Source organism: Microchirus variegatus, assembly GCF_963457635.1.
Source record: "Microchirus variegatus genome assembly, chromosome: 6".
NCBI lineage: Eukaryota > Metazoa > Chordata > Actinopteri > Pleuronectiformes > Soleidae > Microchirus > Microchirus variegatus.
The window spans coordinates 13,177,834-13,194,948 of NC_139807.1; the positions used below are offsets into that span (position 1 = coordinate 13,177,834).

Below are 17,115 nucleotides of genomic sequence, written 5' to 3' on the forward strand. Positions count from 1 at the left end.
CTTGAGGGTTAAGATAGGAATTGGAATTGGCACAAACTGCGGCTTCATCCGTCTTCATTCAGAGGTGAGTTGGGCTAAACTCTGGCTGCAGGCCTCAGCCCCTGGAGCTTCCTGCATCTACCTTCCCTCCCTGTTGCATCTATAGGCCAGAGAGATAAACTCCCTGCTTTGTCCAAAATCACGGGAAAACAAAACGCTGCGTCCAGCTCACGGTGTATTTGCACTTTAGCTGTTCTCCAGTTTTGGCAACATTCCAGATCAGCAGTTAGAGAAAGCACTCTGTAGCTGTTCACACAGGCTGAATAGGCTGGGTATTGTTGTAGCAGAATGACTTGGCTTCCAGTTTGTCAGGTTGTGGACCATTCTGTCAAGATATATGAATAAACGAGGACGGCTGCCAAATTTAAACCTGTATATTACGCACCTTCCCTGTGTTACCTTTTTCCACTTCACTGGAACGGCATGTTCGACTCATAGGTGATAACAAAATGCAAAGTTTCCCATGTCTGTCTTTGCTCTATTAAAACTCCCACCTTGTGTGTCCTGTTGGACCTGTGGTTTGCTACAGGATGTTTAGACAGCGTGTGTTGTCTTATCTCCGGCTGACAAAGGATTGCGTGCGCTGGAAAATTTCTACATTGAATTTGTATTTTTCTTTTGTGGTTTTAATTAAAATGACACTGCACTAAGAATAACATTTTAATTTGTATACTTTTAAGGGATTTAGGACACTTTCATAACCAAGAGGTGCTAATTACACAGACACAATGTAAAATATGTAGGGACAATCCTGTCGAGTGTTGCGCCCTTTGAAAAAATACTCTGTAATTACTGCTCGCAAAGTCTTTTATATTTACCTTCCCAATTAGAGGAGTAAATGGTTGCTGTTCTGTTTAGCCCTTGTTCCCTCCACCCATGTCTGCTGTGAAGAGAGAACAGAATCTTCCTCAGCTGCAGGCTCTGGGTTTTAAATTTCAAGCCATCCACTCATATCCTGGGAAAGGAGTAAATTGGGAAGAGAGCCAATCTAGGGAACAGACGTATTTGCATAGTGTGTGTATGCACGTGCTTAGAAGAGAACGGCTGAAAGAGGAGTGAAAAGAGGCAGAAGCGGTTGAGGACAGAGGGAGGTGTGAAGTTATTTATGTGGGTTGAATTAAAAAAACAAACAAAACAAAAAAAACCAGCAAAGCAGAGTGAGAAAAACTGGTTCCCCCAAGCTAAAACTACTATGGATATAATAATTTACCCTTAATTCTAACAGTGTGGTCTCATAAATGAAGCTCTTTTTCCTGAGAAACAGGGACTTTCATGTTTGTTTCCAAAGCAGGCCACCACAGGCTCTGCCAAGAGCTGTTTTTTACTCTTTTGCTTGGACCTCTCACTCACTCTCTCACTCTTTCTCTTCCTTTTTTTTGTATTGTGTTTGTTGTTTCGTGGAGCGGTTAGATGTGGTCAAGGTTGCTGTTGCCAATAGAGACTCTCTCAGTTCACCTCCAGTTCCTTGCCGCTCTATTCATAAACAAATCACTCCAGCTTGAGCTGCTACCTAAAAACAACAAGCAGAATTCAGATTGAGCTGATTCAAACCTGGACTTGGGAGTTTTCTCCTTCTGCCTCTTTTCTTCCTGAGCTGGCTCTGGTTTTTGAAACTTCCCTCTCTTGCTGGCTCCACATTTCCCTCCCTCCTCTTCCTCGCTGCTCTGTGAGCTCCAGCAGAGCCACACCATTGACACTCCCCTTGGTGTGAATCTGTCAGGGAAGGAGTGTGCATATCTCATTGGGAACTCTTTTTTTGGGAGCAGTGGGCAGGGTTTCTCAGAGTGTCAGAGTGGAGAGAGAGAGAGAGAGAGAGAGAGAGGAGAGCCCCATGGGGCTGTGATTTGACCAAACAAACAGTCGGACTTGGAGTGGTACCTCCTTCAGTGGTCTGCTGGACAACATAGATTAACCCCAGACTCTGAACATCAGAGGGATCTATACATCTGAAGCAGCAGCTCCTGTAGAGACAACCAGCTGGAAATCTTTCCTCTAATTTCACAAGGAGGAGACCGACTGCTGGCCGGCAGCCTCCTCGGACAGAGTGGGAAGACTTGCCTCTGCATCTAGGATCACTCTGAAGGTAAGAGATGTTTCGTCTCTGTCGCTCGCTAGGATTTTTACTTTCAGTCACTGATGCTTGGCAGCTGTTGGAGGCTGTGAAGATGTATTCAAAAAAAGGTTAAGAGGTCAAAGAACCTCATCTTTACAACTTTAGACTCATGCAACTATTACTTTTAAACAGATACAATGGCTCTAGTTCCAAGTCTTGTGTGATGCTGTTGCCAGTTAATGGCATTGTGTGTGTGTGTCTGTGTTGGTGGTGTTTGTTACCTGCTCTCTTGAGTGTGTACACAAGAGGAGCTGCAGTGTGAGCAACCTGTTCAAACACAAACACGGTGATGCCTTGCGTCTCTGTACATAGACACCTTTCACCCTTCGCATTTTGAAAGTTTAACAATGTTTGTCTTCTCGCTCAGAAGAATACATTTGACAAGGTATCCCAGGGTCCGACACAAACACACACACACACACACACACACAAACCGGCCTTTAAAGCCACAGGTTGTTTATATGTGCTCCACTTTGTGTTTCACTGCTAAAGGGCTTGTTTATACAGCCCTCCTCTGTCGCTCTGAGTGGACTGATGGTCCTCACCGTTAAGCCATCAGTCTCCTTCCTCCCCTGTGTCATTCCCCTCTGCATAGCCACATGTAGAAGCTGTGGCTGCGCACTGATATCAGACCTGGCATCAGTCAGTGTCATCAGCATCCTCATGAACTGTGGATGGATGCTCTCTTTTAGTGGTAACACACACCAGCTGGAATGCTTTTTTTCTTACCGTTCCGTGGATGTAAATCTCACACAAACAAGTGACTCGTGTTCGACTGAGGAACACAAGACGAGACTTAATCTGTTGATCGTCTCCTCGCATACATCACAGGAGAAGGCTTTAGTGCGTTGGAGTGAGTTACATTGCAGCAACGCGAGCTATTTCATGGGTCAGACACACATTGTGTGTGTGTCTTTTCACCCTAATCTGCCACATGTTTTTCACCTGAAATCTCCCCCACTTCTACGCTATATATAGATGCTGCGCTGTCGTTGGTGTAGAGAACTGCACGTCCGTCTGCTTTCTGAAATGGGAGCATCTTTATTAACATCAGTTTAAATCTGGCTCTGCCTCCCTCTTCACCGTTTTTCTTTATGTGACTTTTATCTTCTCTGCTCTGTGGATATAGAGTGCTGTTGTTTCAGACGAGCTGTCGGAAAACTGCATGCATGTCATACTTTTGCCATTAATGGTATCAGGCTGTCTTGCATTCATATCATAGTTCTACCAACAACAGGATTCCTCTATGAGGAAAAAGTTCACAGAAACTTTAAATCTGTACGTTTATTCTGACACATCTTTATAAAACAGGCTTGTGAAGATTCATTAGTCTCCTGAGCAGTGGGGATTTTTCTTCCTGTGCGTCACTCTGCTGGTATGTACTATAGCAGAGCTCTTCTCCCCAGCCCCGATGCACTGCTACCCAGTCGGCTCCATTCCCCTCTGGCCCAGAGCTGCTAATCCTTCGTCATCAGCTGTTTCCTGGTTCTCTGGTCTCTCTGCATGCCAACCTCTCCGAGGAAAATGTGCTTCATATTATGACCATGCAGAAAACATGCCAGGAGTCTGACTCGGCTCGTATATGCTGCTCGCTCCGGAGCGCTGAAATGTAACAGTTTGAGCTCCATTTGGAAACACGCGGATTCCATTCCATCCCCCAGTGATTTGTCCGACATGGGCTGAACACACAGCTGTTGAACAAACTACTGCAAACCGGGCTACAGCAAGTGTGTGGTTTGAGAACTCGTTCGGACCACTTATCACATGACAATTTTTTGTTTAAAATTGAATTATAGGCAGCGTGTGACTCATTCACTGGTGGTCACTTATTGTCTGATTCATGATTCATCATCCATACTTATGAATTGAGTTGTAAGCCTCATCGGCCCCCACTGAAAGGTCACTGCTTCTTTAACGGCGTATAGACACCACACTGATTAGTCATATAGTTTTAACGAAGAGCACTAAGTGGTGCTGTGATACAGCATCCTGTACGGCTGCTCGTCTCGCTGCCTTTTTCTTTCCCCCGAACCCACTCACTCTGAACTGACAGGCAGCTGCATCTCATCTTCGGTCCAAGAACAGCCACTCCTGCTGCGTGACTCCTCGAGGACTTGTTTCTTTGACCAGTTTTATTCCAAACTTTTAGAAGAAAAAACTTATTTTTCACACTGGTAACAGAGAGCAAAGCTGTGCTTTAGTACTTTAGTTAAATTTATTGAAAAGAAAGTCCTGACAAACCTCTGTTAAAGTAATAACCGTGGTGCTGATGATGTGTTGTGATAAACAGGTTTCTGTACTTGTTGTGTGTATCCAATGTTGACAGTTATGGGGCGATGTGTTTCCTGACCACTGTCAATAGTGGTGATGAAGTAGCTTTAAAATGTACACACAGTGAATACATTATATTAATTTAAAACTTTTTAAATGTGGTTTCTTACTGAGTCAAATATATTTCAGCTTACAATGAATCATCTACAGTAATAATAATGGATAAATATATTTATTTGCCTTTTCTTCCTGCAGGTTTAATGAAAAGATCAATACCACTCCCATTGTAAATATTAGACTACAGCCAGCAACTACTTACGTGCGCTTGTGGGAATAGCAGGTAACTGTTTGCATAAAGGCAGTCTCCACAAAGTTCAGTAATTAGCACTTGGGTTACGCAGAGAAAAACTAAGGTGTTATAGACGTACACTATGACCCCCATAAAATTGGGGGTCATAATATAAGCTAACAGGTAGCTTTTGGCTTTTATGCCATATTTACAGCACAAATTGTGTGAACTTGTATAAAGTGTATAAGTGCACTCATAAATCTTATGCAATAATTTTTTTGCATAATGTTTATGACCTCGTTTCCTCAGTCTTCTATCCTTGTATGGTGTAAGCATTATGATATATGTATATATATATATATACATATATCTACTACATATATATAGGATTACATCTCTGAATTAACTACTAAAGCAAAAAAGTACAGCTTTTTTAACAGGAAGTTTTGTTCTCCATCAGATTCTGGACAGAGTTCCTCGGTGGAGCTGTTCTGTCCTTGCTCCAACTAAAACATGCTGGATTTAGTGTTACGGTGCAGTGAGGCAGGAGAAAACAGAAAAAAAACAAAAAAAAAACGTCTCTTGCTTTTGCAAGATAAGAATATTCCACACACTGGAAAACAGGCGAATTTGGGTCCATCTTTGTAGTCCCACTGACGATTATCAAACACCTTTTTTGTGCTTAACTGTCTCGCTCCCATCCGTACAAGTGGAATGTGACGCCAGTTAGTCCTAATTGTATGCAGATGTTTCTGGCTCAATCGTGTCGGGGGTGTGGGTGTGTAAGAGCAGAGGGACTGGAAGTGTGCGTAGGCGTCCTCCAGTTCTCATGAGGAAACTTTGGGGGTCTCACACCCTCATGTGTCAGTGGGATGAGGGGAAAAAAATGTAGAAGAGGTGGGGTGTTATACCCTGCATAACTTTGGGGAGGTACGAGAAGAAAAAAACATGGCAGGATATGGTGCTGCTTGTGCTAGCAAATATATCTGATATTCTTGTTTTCGCTGAGAGCAAACGTTTACACTGGCTAAGAAAGGGACAAAGCCAAAGCACACACATAATTATAGCCCTAAGCATGCTTTCAAAGGTTTACTGCTCAGGAAAATTGACAAAATGAACATAACATTAGTGACAGCCACTTCTTTGATTTTTCGCATCTTAATTGTTCTTTATGTTTAGTTTCCATAATGAGAAGATAATTAGATTGTTAAACTCATATCAAACACTCACCACATCACAACCCCCCCCCCCCCTTCCCTACGCCACTGCAAACAGCATTTACAACTCTGTTTGAAAAGAGCAAACCAAAATCCACATTTTCCTAAACATGTGTTGTTTCAGCACGAGTACAGAGACACTTTGGTTGCTGAGATACGACCTCACAGGCACTGTATTCTGCAGACTGAGATTTATGAACAAGGGAAATATAGTAGGGGGATTTTGTTTTGAATGCGTCTGAATCTGATAACCCTGACTAGAGATGGCTTCAGTGCTGCTTCAAGCTCTAAAATTACAGGATACAAGCTGTTTTTTTTTTTGCTGATTCAGAGCTTGTCAAAGTCCTGCAGTCCAGCTGTTTAACTGTGAAATCCAGATGGGGTGAGAGTAAGTGCCAAAATTGAAAAACTTCCTGTCAGTTCGATATCGTAAATAACTCTCCAGCCTCGTTCTTATCCTGACTAACTCAACAAAGAAGATTTGGAGTGGAAGAATATTGTAATATTATGTTAACAATGGATTAAATGACAGCTTGTAACACGTAGGAGGTTGCTGTGATGAAGACTGTAGTTCACCTCAGGTCTCCAGTGAGTTTTAAAGCCTTTCTTCTCCATTGCTGCTCCTGCAAAGAGACTGGTGGAGACCAAACACAGAGCAAAAACAGTGTGAAGTGTGGACCATATACAGGCTCACTGGTTGTTTGTGTTTACACCTTGTTTATGGTCAAAAATGGTTAATACAGTCACATCAAATATCCCTTCAAACATACTTTACACAGTATGGCATTATCAGTATTTTAACAAAAGTAGTTTTGTACTGAAGGCATAATTGTAAGTCAACAAGCCTGAGGGTGCGCTGTCTTATATTTTACAATATGAAGGATGGATTACTGGGATACAAACACAGGCTCCAGAGGCATTTCCTGCTTACGGCAACTCACATATTCTGACAGCATATTGGTGACATGTGCACTCTCCCAGCTGCTTTGCTCTCATGAGCCTGCAGATCACCACTCATTTGAGCCACGCTGGAGGACAGTGAGAGCTGTCGGAGGTGGGAGCTGAGCACTGTGGGCCTGCTGCTCAGGGACCAGAAGGTTTTTCTCAGGGGGGTTTGCTCTGTCTCAGACCGGCGATAAAAATTGAGGCTTGTTTTGACAGTGTCACACTAGGTCGTTTTTTTCCCACAGAGCTTGCCAGGGTTCTGCTGCCTAGAGATATGTTGGGGAAACCTGACATCGCTCAGAAAAAACCCAAACGACAAGTGTGGCATGACGTGCATTCTTATGCTAAAGCCTTTCTTGTAACACGATAGGTCACAATGCCTTAATAATGTGCTCAATCCTCAATTATGAGGATTATATGAACTATAGTTGTTTGCATTGGAATGAAGATGTTTGTTTTGGCAATCACAGCTTCCTGAGACTGTGTGTGTGCTCCCTCTGCAGTCCCACTTGATGCTTTGATGTGGCGTTTCCCATAAACTATATTCTGTATGTCTGCATCGTCCGTTTGCTGTTGTTGTTTCCACTGTCTGGTGCTGTGTGCAGTACTCTTGTGGTATGTCAATGGTTTGTCATGCTTTGTCATTGGCATAATTGGTCTGCTCTTGGTTGTTGTTGTTATTTTCTCTCTGGTTTCTCTCTTTCTTGGCACTTTGTTATTGTTTATTTCAGAAGAGACGGTTTACAATTCTGTGCAGCTTGTTATTTAAAGCTGTTTTTTTTGTGTATCTCTCTCCAGTTATAGAGGTTTCATGATAAGCTGCTGAACCTGTGGCCTCCCTTGGTGCCTCCATGAGTACTTGGTTAGTGGTTGAGGTGGTTTGCATTGTCATTGATGCATCACTGACCTACACCCACATGAGGCCAGAACATTTCCCAATACAGGAAGTCAGAACTCTCCAGCTGCATGTTTTGGACATCTTTTTTTCTTTCATTTTCTTTTCTTTATAGTTTACTCTTTTTTTCTCCCTCTTTCCAAGTGCAACCTCACCCCTTGGGACACACTTAAACAAACAGTTGGCTGGAAAAAAAAATGGTTTCCCACCTTACTGAGGACTGCTTCATCATTACCAGATGTTTAAACATGCAGATATAGCATGTATAGATAATCCCAGAAGTGGGATTATTGGCTGCTGAGAAGGTTTACACTCTCAAACTGTATTCTGAAGATATGCGTGGACGGTGCATGTCATGCTGAGGTCGATTTCTGTGTTATGCTTCATCAGCTTGTGAAACTTCCAGGCTGTTTATGAAAACAATAAAGGGCAAATCAGCCCCCGAATTCCCAGCATCTGTGGGAAAAGTCACAGGACAGCGTACGGTTAAACCCTCCTGGTGATTACAGACCTCCATGATCATTGTGAGACTGAAGTTCCCAGTTTTTTTTAAGATTAAATAGACAACAATTAACATCTGGGTTAGATAAATGTTTTGGTAATTCTGTGTGTCAACTGAAGGACAAACTCCCTTCCTCAGAGTGAGGAATCTTCAACTTGATTTAATTTACGGTCACTTTAAAACACTGCTCAGTTGTCTCTGTGGTTGAAACAAGCAACAACATTGAGTTTCAGGGGGTCAAACTGCTACTAAGTGTTTTTATTAAGTGGAAAACTGAGTCACTGAAATGCTGCCAAAGCTTCTTGGCAGATAGAAACGTGTCCTGACTCTTTTCATACTTCACACTTTTGTTGTCTGTTCTCCTCGACCACAAAGACCAGGTTTGGATGAAAGATATGTGAGCTATGTTTTCAGTTCCACTCAGGATGACCAGTTAAAGATTTGTTTTTCGTAACTTTGGGACTTTGGGACATTTAATCTGAGTGGAAAGAATGGAAGATGAGATGTATTGTGTAGATTTGTTTCTGTTTCTGGAAATGCCTTTATTTATGTTAGATGTACAAACTAAAAATGTACAGAACGTTTGGGGAATACATCATAGTTTTATGTAATTCCATCGGATGACAAGCACATTGACAAGATACTGCATCTGTCTATAAATGCAAGGGACATCTGTTCGTCTGTTAATTCCATAACTGTACAACAGGTTGCATGACAGGTTGCAGACCTGGCAGATGACTTACTAAGAGCACGAGGATGTGCAACACCGACTTTGAAATTGTTTGGATAAGAGATACAAGAGAACGGGTACTGCGCTATTTCATAAAGACAGTGTATTTTGCTCATTAATTCAGTTGTCCTGTGTTTTCACCCACATCCTGTAAAACAAAGTTAAAAGTTAAAGGTCCAGTGTGTAAGAACTCTGGAGAGACTCATTCTTTTAAAGGATATTGGTCTTCTGTGTTTGCATAATAAGCCACAAAAATGCACAATCAGGCTGGTTTCTCTGTGGGATGCTGTAGAAACATGGCAGCACAAAGAAAGGCCCCTGCCTCAGGCTTCTTTACGAAAAACCGAGTCTTTTATTTACGTTAACATACTTATTTGTCGACATTTCTAAAATGTCTCTTAAATGTTACATTCCTATTGCATGTTTTTCAAACTCTTCAATCTTTCTGAAGTTCTTCGTTTCCTTTGGTCCTTTGACCCCAGTCAGCAGATCTCAGATTCCTTCTCGTATCCCCCACTGCCCACTGGTCAACACGGAGCAGCATCGTGTTGCAGTAGCTAAACATTATTTTTCCGTCCTTTTCAAAGACTTCAAATGGATTGCTGTTCAGCAGAGAGTTTTGTTTTCGTCTACGTTTTGATTTCTGATGCAAATTCCCTTCCTGCAGCTTGTTTTAGCTAATATAGTCACAATAAGATTGTGTTTGTTCTCATACTGCCAAGTGACACATGCCTTTGGCGTCACTGTGTTTGGCTGTTGTCGCTCAAAGTCTTCATGGCTGACACCGAGGTTACTCGTGTGCTTGTGAGCGCTGATGTACGGCTTCCTCTGAGGACAGTGCCCCTGGTTGCTGCTCGCTGAGGTCCTCTGGGATGAGGTGACCCCTCCGCTCCTGCCGTCATCACCAGCAGGGTCCCGAGTGTATCGCGATCCTGGGAAAGTTTGGGAGAAATACTGTGGGAACGTGAACTGTACACAAGACAGCAGTGACAAAAGGGGGGAGAGAGGGAGAGGTCTGTGTGTGTGTGTTTGCACTTTGTGGAGGGTAATTGGGGGCGTGGGTGCAATGGCAGCATTATGAATCTGAGTTTTAGCATTATGCTGGCATGCAGCACACTTTACATGTCCGCAAGCCAGGGTGCGTGTGTGTGTGTGTGTGTGTGTGCGTGTGAATGAACTACGACACAAAGCAAATTTCTCTGACTGTCGCTCCCTCACCCCTTTTTTATTAGAAGCAGAGGGCGGGGGAGGAAATGAACCAGTCATGTTTTTGGAGCAACTTAAGAGCTTTTGGTTTTGGGAGCGGAAGTGCCAGATGCATTTAATTTGAAACAGCAACACTGATCTGGTTTGAGTAACTTTGCTTTGGTTTAGTCATGGAACTTCCTGCACCTCAGTACCACTGTCAAACTGATCTTACACCTGGAAATTAAGCCTATTCTAATTATCGGCAATCAGATTCGATACTGTTGGTGGTCAGGTGTTTTTCAATGGAAACTAACTAGGTGCTGATAAGAGTGAGGAATGTCATCTTTGTAGAGTTACATAATGCATACAAATCGTTCTTAAATAGAGATGATACAATCTGATTGCATGATTGAGCAAATGAAGCAGGATTGCACAAGATATGTTTGACAGTTTTTCCACTACCTCCTCGTTCTCTTCCTTCTACGCCCTCACTCTTCCCAAGACTCCCTCTTCCGTCCGCTCTCTCTTTCCCACCCTCTTGTGTACAGGCCTGTGATCCATCCCTAACTGTTTCCAGACGCCTGTGCGCTGCAGGCTTTAACCCCCGTCCCAAACATAACAACAAACCACCCTCATACCCTTTTCAAGGTTTTGTCTCTGCCCTTTTACTCTGCAGTGTAATTACCAGTACAACTTTGGTAAATGGTGGTTAATTTTGGTGATGGGAGGACGGTAAGCATGAGTCACCTCTGACCTGAACAGCTGCTCGAGCAGTTCTAGGATGTTAATGTCACGCTGGTGTACAACACGATATCTCATTAGTATTAAAGAACATAGCAATGGTACAAATGTCCATGCCCTCTTCTGTAAATGCCCTCATTTTCACTTTTGTTTACTCCCAAACCAATTAATGGCTCAGCACGGCTCGAGAATAGCTTGGGTGCAGCATTGTTGCCGGTGAGCGTGTTGCAAAGCTGCACACAGTGACCCGTTTGTTAGTGTTCAGAACTCTGGTGAACCAGGAACAAAAAGAGCCAGACATTGTTGCTCTGTCCTGGTGCAGCGAGGCATCAAATACCTTCAGAGTGAGCGGCATCTGGACCTCAGACTCTGTGTGCAGGCCAGAAACCATTAAAGACGGCAGCTTGACAGCAAACTGAATGAGCTGTGTTTGTTTCTTTTCAGTGTGACCACAGCATAGTTTCATGCCAGTTAATCTGCAGCCAAGCCAAGCCAAGCAGGTTTTTCTGACATGCAACATCATTTAATCAGAACTGTGTTAGCAAAGACTACAGAGGTTAACCAGTCCACTGTCTGTTTGCAGAAAAAGCTGCCGAAAGACTACCAGCATGGGGAGGGTGACAGTGTTCATGCTCCATCTTACAGTTACAGGTGAGAACGTTTAGAATAAAGAATATTGGAACGGCATGGCATTTTATTTAGTACATATGTATGTGCAATAATGAAGCTAAGGATAGTCCAAATGTTTTGGAAGCTGTGACAAGGACACATCTCTTTGATGCAAAGGACAATTGATGAATTCAGAGCGACCTCTGTCACTTTAAATTCATCTGTCACTGACGAGGCATCATTATCCTCCCACTTACAGCTCCAGTAAACTCATATCCTTCATCATTTAGAGATAGAGCAGGATCTGCCTTGTATTGTTGATGTAACCTTTAACCTCATGCTGCTGCCTCTTTGACCTCCTGCCTGACCCCTTTCCTTGTTTTGTGTCAACATCAGCTCTCCTGTATCTCTGCACTGAGACGTGTTGCTTGGAGATAGTGCCTGATGCCAAACAGCTGGTCCTGGTCGAGGGCTCCTCCCTCACCCTCACCTGCTCCGGCTTAAGTGAGACAACCTGGGAGTTCAAGAAAGATGATGTGCCTTATTTCCAAGTGGAACAAAGTCAAAATGCTGGTCAAAGCTACCAAATTGTGCAAAGTGGCGCCACATCCAGTGTTCTGACCTTGTTGAACGTGAGCTGGAAGCACACAGGAGTTTATGTGTGCGTTGATCGATACACTGGAGAAACTAAAGAGGTGTCTGTGTTTGTCCCAGGTGAGGAAGCTCAGTTTAATGTCACTGCTTGTCAAAGATTTTGTTTTGTCAAAAACGACATACTAATGTATGACTTTTTGGTCAAATTTTGGACGACATGCTATAGTATGACTGTTTTGTCAAATTTTGGACAACATACTAATGAATTACTTTTTGGTCAAATTTTGGACGGCATACTATATTATGACTTGTCTAATTTTGGATGAAATACTATAGTATGACATTTTGGTCAAATTTTTGACGACATGCTAATGTATGACTGTTTTGACAAATTTTGGACAACATACTATAGTATGACTTTTTGGTCCAATTTTGGACAACATACTAATTATTAGTTTTTGGTCAAATTTTGGACGGCATACTATATTATGACTTGTCTAATTTTGGATGACATACTATAGTATGACTGTTTTGTCAAATTTTGGACGACATACTAAAGTATGACATTTTGGTCAAATTTTGGACGACATGCTAATGTATGCATGTTTTGACAAACTTTGGGTGACATGCTAATGTATGACTGTTGACAAATTTTGGACGACATACTAAAGTATGACATTTTGGTCAAATTTTGGACGACATGCTAATGTATGCATGTTTTGACAAACTTTGGGTGACATGCTAATGTATGACTGTTGACAAATTTTGGACGACATACTGATGTATGACTTTTTGGTCAAATTTTGCAGGACATGCTATAGTATGACTTTTTGGTCAAATTGTGGACGACATGCTAATGTATGACTGTTTTGACAAATTTTGGACAACATGCTAATGTATGACTGTTTTGACAAATTTTGGATGACATGCTAATGTATGACTGTTTTGGTCAACTTTTGGACGACATGCTATAGTATGACTATTTGGTCATATTTTGGATGGCATGCTTTAATATGATTTTTTTTGTCAAATTTTGGATGACATGCAAATGTATGACTGTTTTGACACATTTTGGACGACATGCTAATGTATGACTGTTTTGACAAATTTTGGACGACATGCTAATGTATGACTGTTTTGGTCAACTTTTGGACGACATGCTATAGTATGACTATTTGGTCATATTTTGGATGGCATGCTTTAATATGATTTTTTTTGTCAAATTTTGGATGACATGCTAATGTATGACTGTTTTGACACATTTTGGACGACATGCTATAGCAGGGGTCACCAACGTGGTGCCCGCGGGCACCTGGTAGCCCGCAGGCAGCCAATACGGTGCCCGCGGGCTAACTTCACTTCACCTCACTTGCATGTATCCATATGATCGCTCAGTAAAATATCTTTGATATTGTTTATAAAAACTGGTAATCGTTAGGAGTAAGCACTGGAATGAATGTGTATGCAGTTGAATGCATAATATTAATCATTTAAATGGTAAACAAACAAAAAAATATTATATGGTAGCCCTCCATATTATTTTTTACCCTTAAGGTAGCTCTCTGTCTCAAAAAGGTTGGTGACCCCTGTGCTATAGCATGACTTTTTGGTCATATTTTGGATGACATGCTATAGTATGATTTTTTTTTGTCAAATTTTGGACGACATGCTATAGTATGACTTTTTGGTCAAATTTGGGACGACATGCTAATGTATGATTGTTTTGACAAATTTTGGACAACATACTATAGTATGACTTTTTTGGTAAAGTTTTGGACCACATGCTATAGTATGACTTCTTGGTCAAATTTTGGACAGCATACTGATGTATGACTTTTTGGTCAACTTTTGGACGACATGCTATAGTATGACTTTTTGGTCAAATTTGGGACGACATGCTAATGTATGATTGTTTTGACACATTTTGGACAACATACTATAGTATGACTTTTTTGGTCAAATTTTGGACAGCATACTAATATATGACTTTTTGGTCAACTTTTAGAGGACATGCTATAGTATGACTTTTTGGTAAAATTTTGGACGACATGCTATAGTATGACTTTTTGGTCATATTTTGGACGACACGCTATAGTATGACTTTTTGGTCATATTTTGGACGCTTGCTATAGTATGACTTTTTGGTCACATTTTGGATGACATGCTATAGTATGAGACTTTTTGGTCAAATTTTGGAGGATATGCTTTAGTATGACTTTTAAGTCATATTTTGGACGACATGCTATAGTATGTCGTTTTTGTCACATTTTGGACGACATAGTATAGTATGACGTACTACATAATATAGAATAACGTTTTTGTCAATTTTTGGACCAACATTTTTTTTTCTAAAAACTTGTCAGATTTGGGACGACATAGTATAGTATGTCGAGTTTGTCAAATTTTGGACGAAATTATTTTCTTCAAAAAATGGTCACATTTTGGACGACAAAGTATAGTATGACGTACTACATAGTATAGTATGACGTTTTTAGTCACGTTTTGGACCAAAGAAATGTTTTTTTTTTAAATTGTCAGATTTTGGACGACATACTATAGTATGTCGTTTTTGTCAAATTTTGAACCAATTTATTTATTTATTTTTTAAATTGTCACATTTTGGACGACATACTATAGTATGACGTACTACATAGTATAGTATGACGTTTTTGTCAAGTTTTGGACCAAAGAAATGTTTTTTTTTAAATTGTCAGATTTTGGACGACATAGTATAGTATGTCGTTTTTGTCAAATTTTGGACCAAATTTTTTTCTTCAAAAAATTGTCACATTTTGGACGACATAGTATGGCGTACTACATAGTATAGTATGGCGTTTTTGTCACATTTTGGACCAAAGAAATGTTTTTAAAAAAAAATTGTCCGATATTGGACGACATAGTATAGTATGACGTCTTTGTCAAGTTTTGGACCAAAGAAATGTTTTTCAAAAAATTGTCAGATTTTGGACGACATAGTATAGTATGTCGTTTTTGTCAAATTTTGGACCACATTTTTTTCTTCAAAAAATTGTCACATTTTGGACGACATAGTGAAGTATGACGTACTACATAGTATAGTGTGACGTTTTTGTCAAGTTTTGGACCAAAACATTTTTTCTGAAAAATTTTCAGATTTTGGACGACATAGTATAGTATGACATACTACATAGTATAGTATGACGTTTTTGTCACGTTTTGGACCAAATAAATGTTTTTTCAAAAAATTGTCACATTTTGGATGACATAGTATAGTATATCGTATTTGTCACGTTTTGGACCAAAGAAATGTCTTTCAAAAAAATGGTCAGATTTTGGACGACATAGTATATAGTATGTCGTTTTTGTCAAATTTTTGACCAAATCTTTTTCTTCAAAAAATGGTCACATTTTGAACGACATAGTATAGTATGACGTACTACATAGTATAGTATAACGTTTTTTGTCATGTTTTGGACCAAAGAAATGTTTTTTCCAAAAATTGTCAGATATTGGACAACATAGTATAGTATGTCGTTTTTGACAAATTTTGGACCAAATTTTTTTCTTCAAAAAACGGTCACATTTTGGACGACATAGTATAGTATGACGTAATACATAGTATAGTTTGACGTTTTTGTCAAGTTTTGGACCAAAGAAATGTTTTTCAAAAAAATTGTCAGATTTTGGACGACATAGTATATAGTATGTCGTTTTTGTCAAATTTTGGACCAAATTTTTTTCTTCAAAAAATGGTCACATTTTGGACGACATACTATAGTTTGACTTGTCAAATTTTGGACCAAATTTTTTTCTTCAAAAAACGGTCACATTTTGGATGACATAGTATAGTATGACGTACTACATGGTATAGTTTGACGTTTTTGTCAAGTTTTGGACCAAATTCTTTTCTTCAAAAAATTGTCACATTTTGGACGACATAGTATAGTATGGCGTACTACATAGTGTAGTATGACGTTTTTGTCATACTACACTATGGACCAAACCTTTGGACCAAGGTTTGGTCCAAAACTTGTCAAGTTTTGGACCAAAGAAATGTTTTTCAGAAAAATTGTCAGATTTTGGACGACATAGTATAGTATGTCGTTTTTGTCAAATTTTGGACCAAATTTTTTTCTTCAAAAAATGGTCACATTTTGGACGACATAGTATAGTATGGCATACTACATAGTATAGTATGGCGTTTCTGTCAAGTTTTGGACCAAAGAAATGTTTTTCAGAAAAATTGTCAGATTTTGGACGACATAGTATAGTATGTCGTTTTTGTCAAATTTTGGACCAATTATATACTACATAGTATAGTATGACGTTTTTGTCAAGTTTTGGACCAAAGAAATGTTTTTCAAAAAATTGTCAGATTTTGGACGACATAGTATAGTATGTCGTTTTTGTCAAATTTTGGACCACATTTTTTTCTTCAAAAAATTGTCACATTTTGGACGACATAGTGAAGTATGACGTACTACATAGTATAGTGTGACGTTTTTGTCAAGTTTTGGACCAAAACATTTTTTCTGAAAAATTTTCAGATTTTGGACGACATAGTATATAGTATGTCGTTTTTGTCACGTTTTGGACCAAATAGATGTTTTTTCAAAAAATTTTCACATTTTGGATGACATAGTATAGTATTACGTATTTGTCACGTTTTGGACCAAAGAAATGTCTTTCAAAAAAATGGTCAGATTTTGGACGACATAGTATAGTATGACGTACTACATAGTATAGTATAACCTTTTTTGTCATGTTTTGGACCAAAGAAATGTTTTTTCAAAAAATTGTCAGATATTGGACAACATAGTATAGTATGTCGTTTTTGACAAATTTTGGACCAAATTTTTTTCTTCAAAAAACGGTCACATTTTGGACGACATAGTATAGTATGACGTACTACATAGTATAGTTTGACGTTTTTGTCAAGTTTTGGACCAAAGAAATGTTTTTTCAAAAAAATTGTCAGATTTTGGACGACATAGTATATAGTA

General features: G+C 40.0%; 1 protein-coding gene across 1 annotated transcript in view; it reads left to right on the plus strand.

Moving 5' to 3' along the window:
* Positions 1-1,961: 1,961 nt before the first annotated feature.
* pdgfrb (platelet-derived growth factor receptor, beta polypeptide) overlaps positions 1,962-17,115 on the plus strand; it is a 34,938-nt gene continuing 19,784 nt past the window's right edge. The window contains exons 1-3 of the mRNA XM_083891700.1: positions 1,962-2,122; positions 11,514-11,581; positions 11,936-12,253. Coding sequence (XP_083747826.1) covers positions 11,539-11,581; positions 11,936-12,253 — 361 coding nt within the window. The 5' untranslated portion in view covers positions 1,962-2,122; positions 11,514-11,538. The remainder of the gene's footprint in view (positions 2,123-11,513; positions 11,582-11,935; positions 12,254-17,115) is intronic.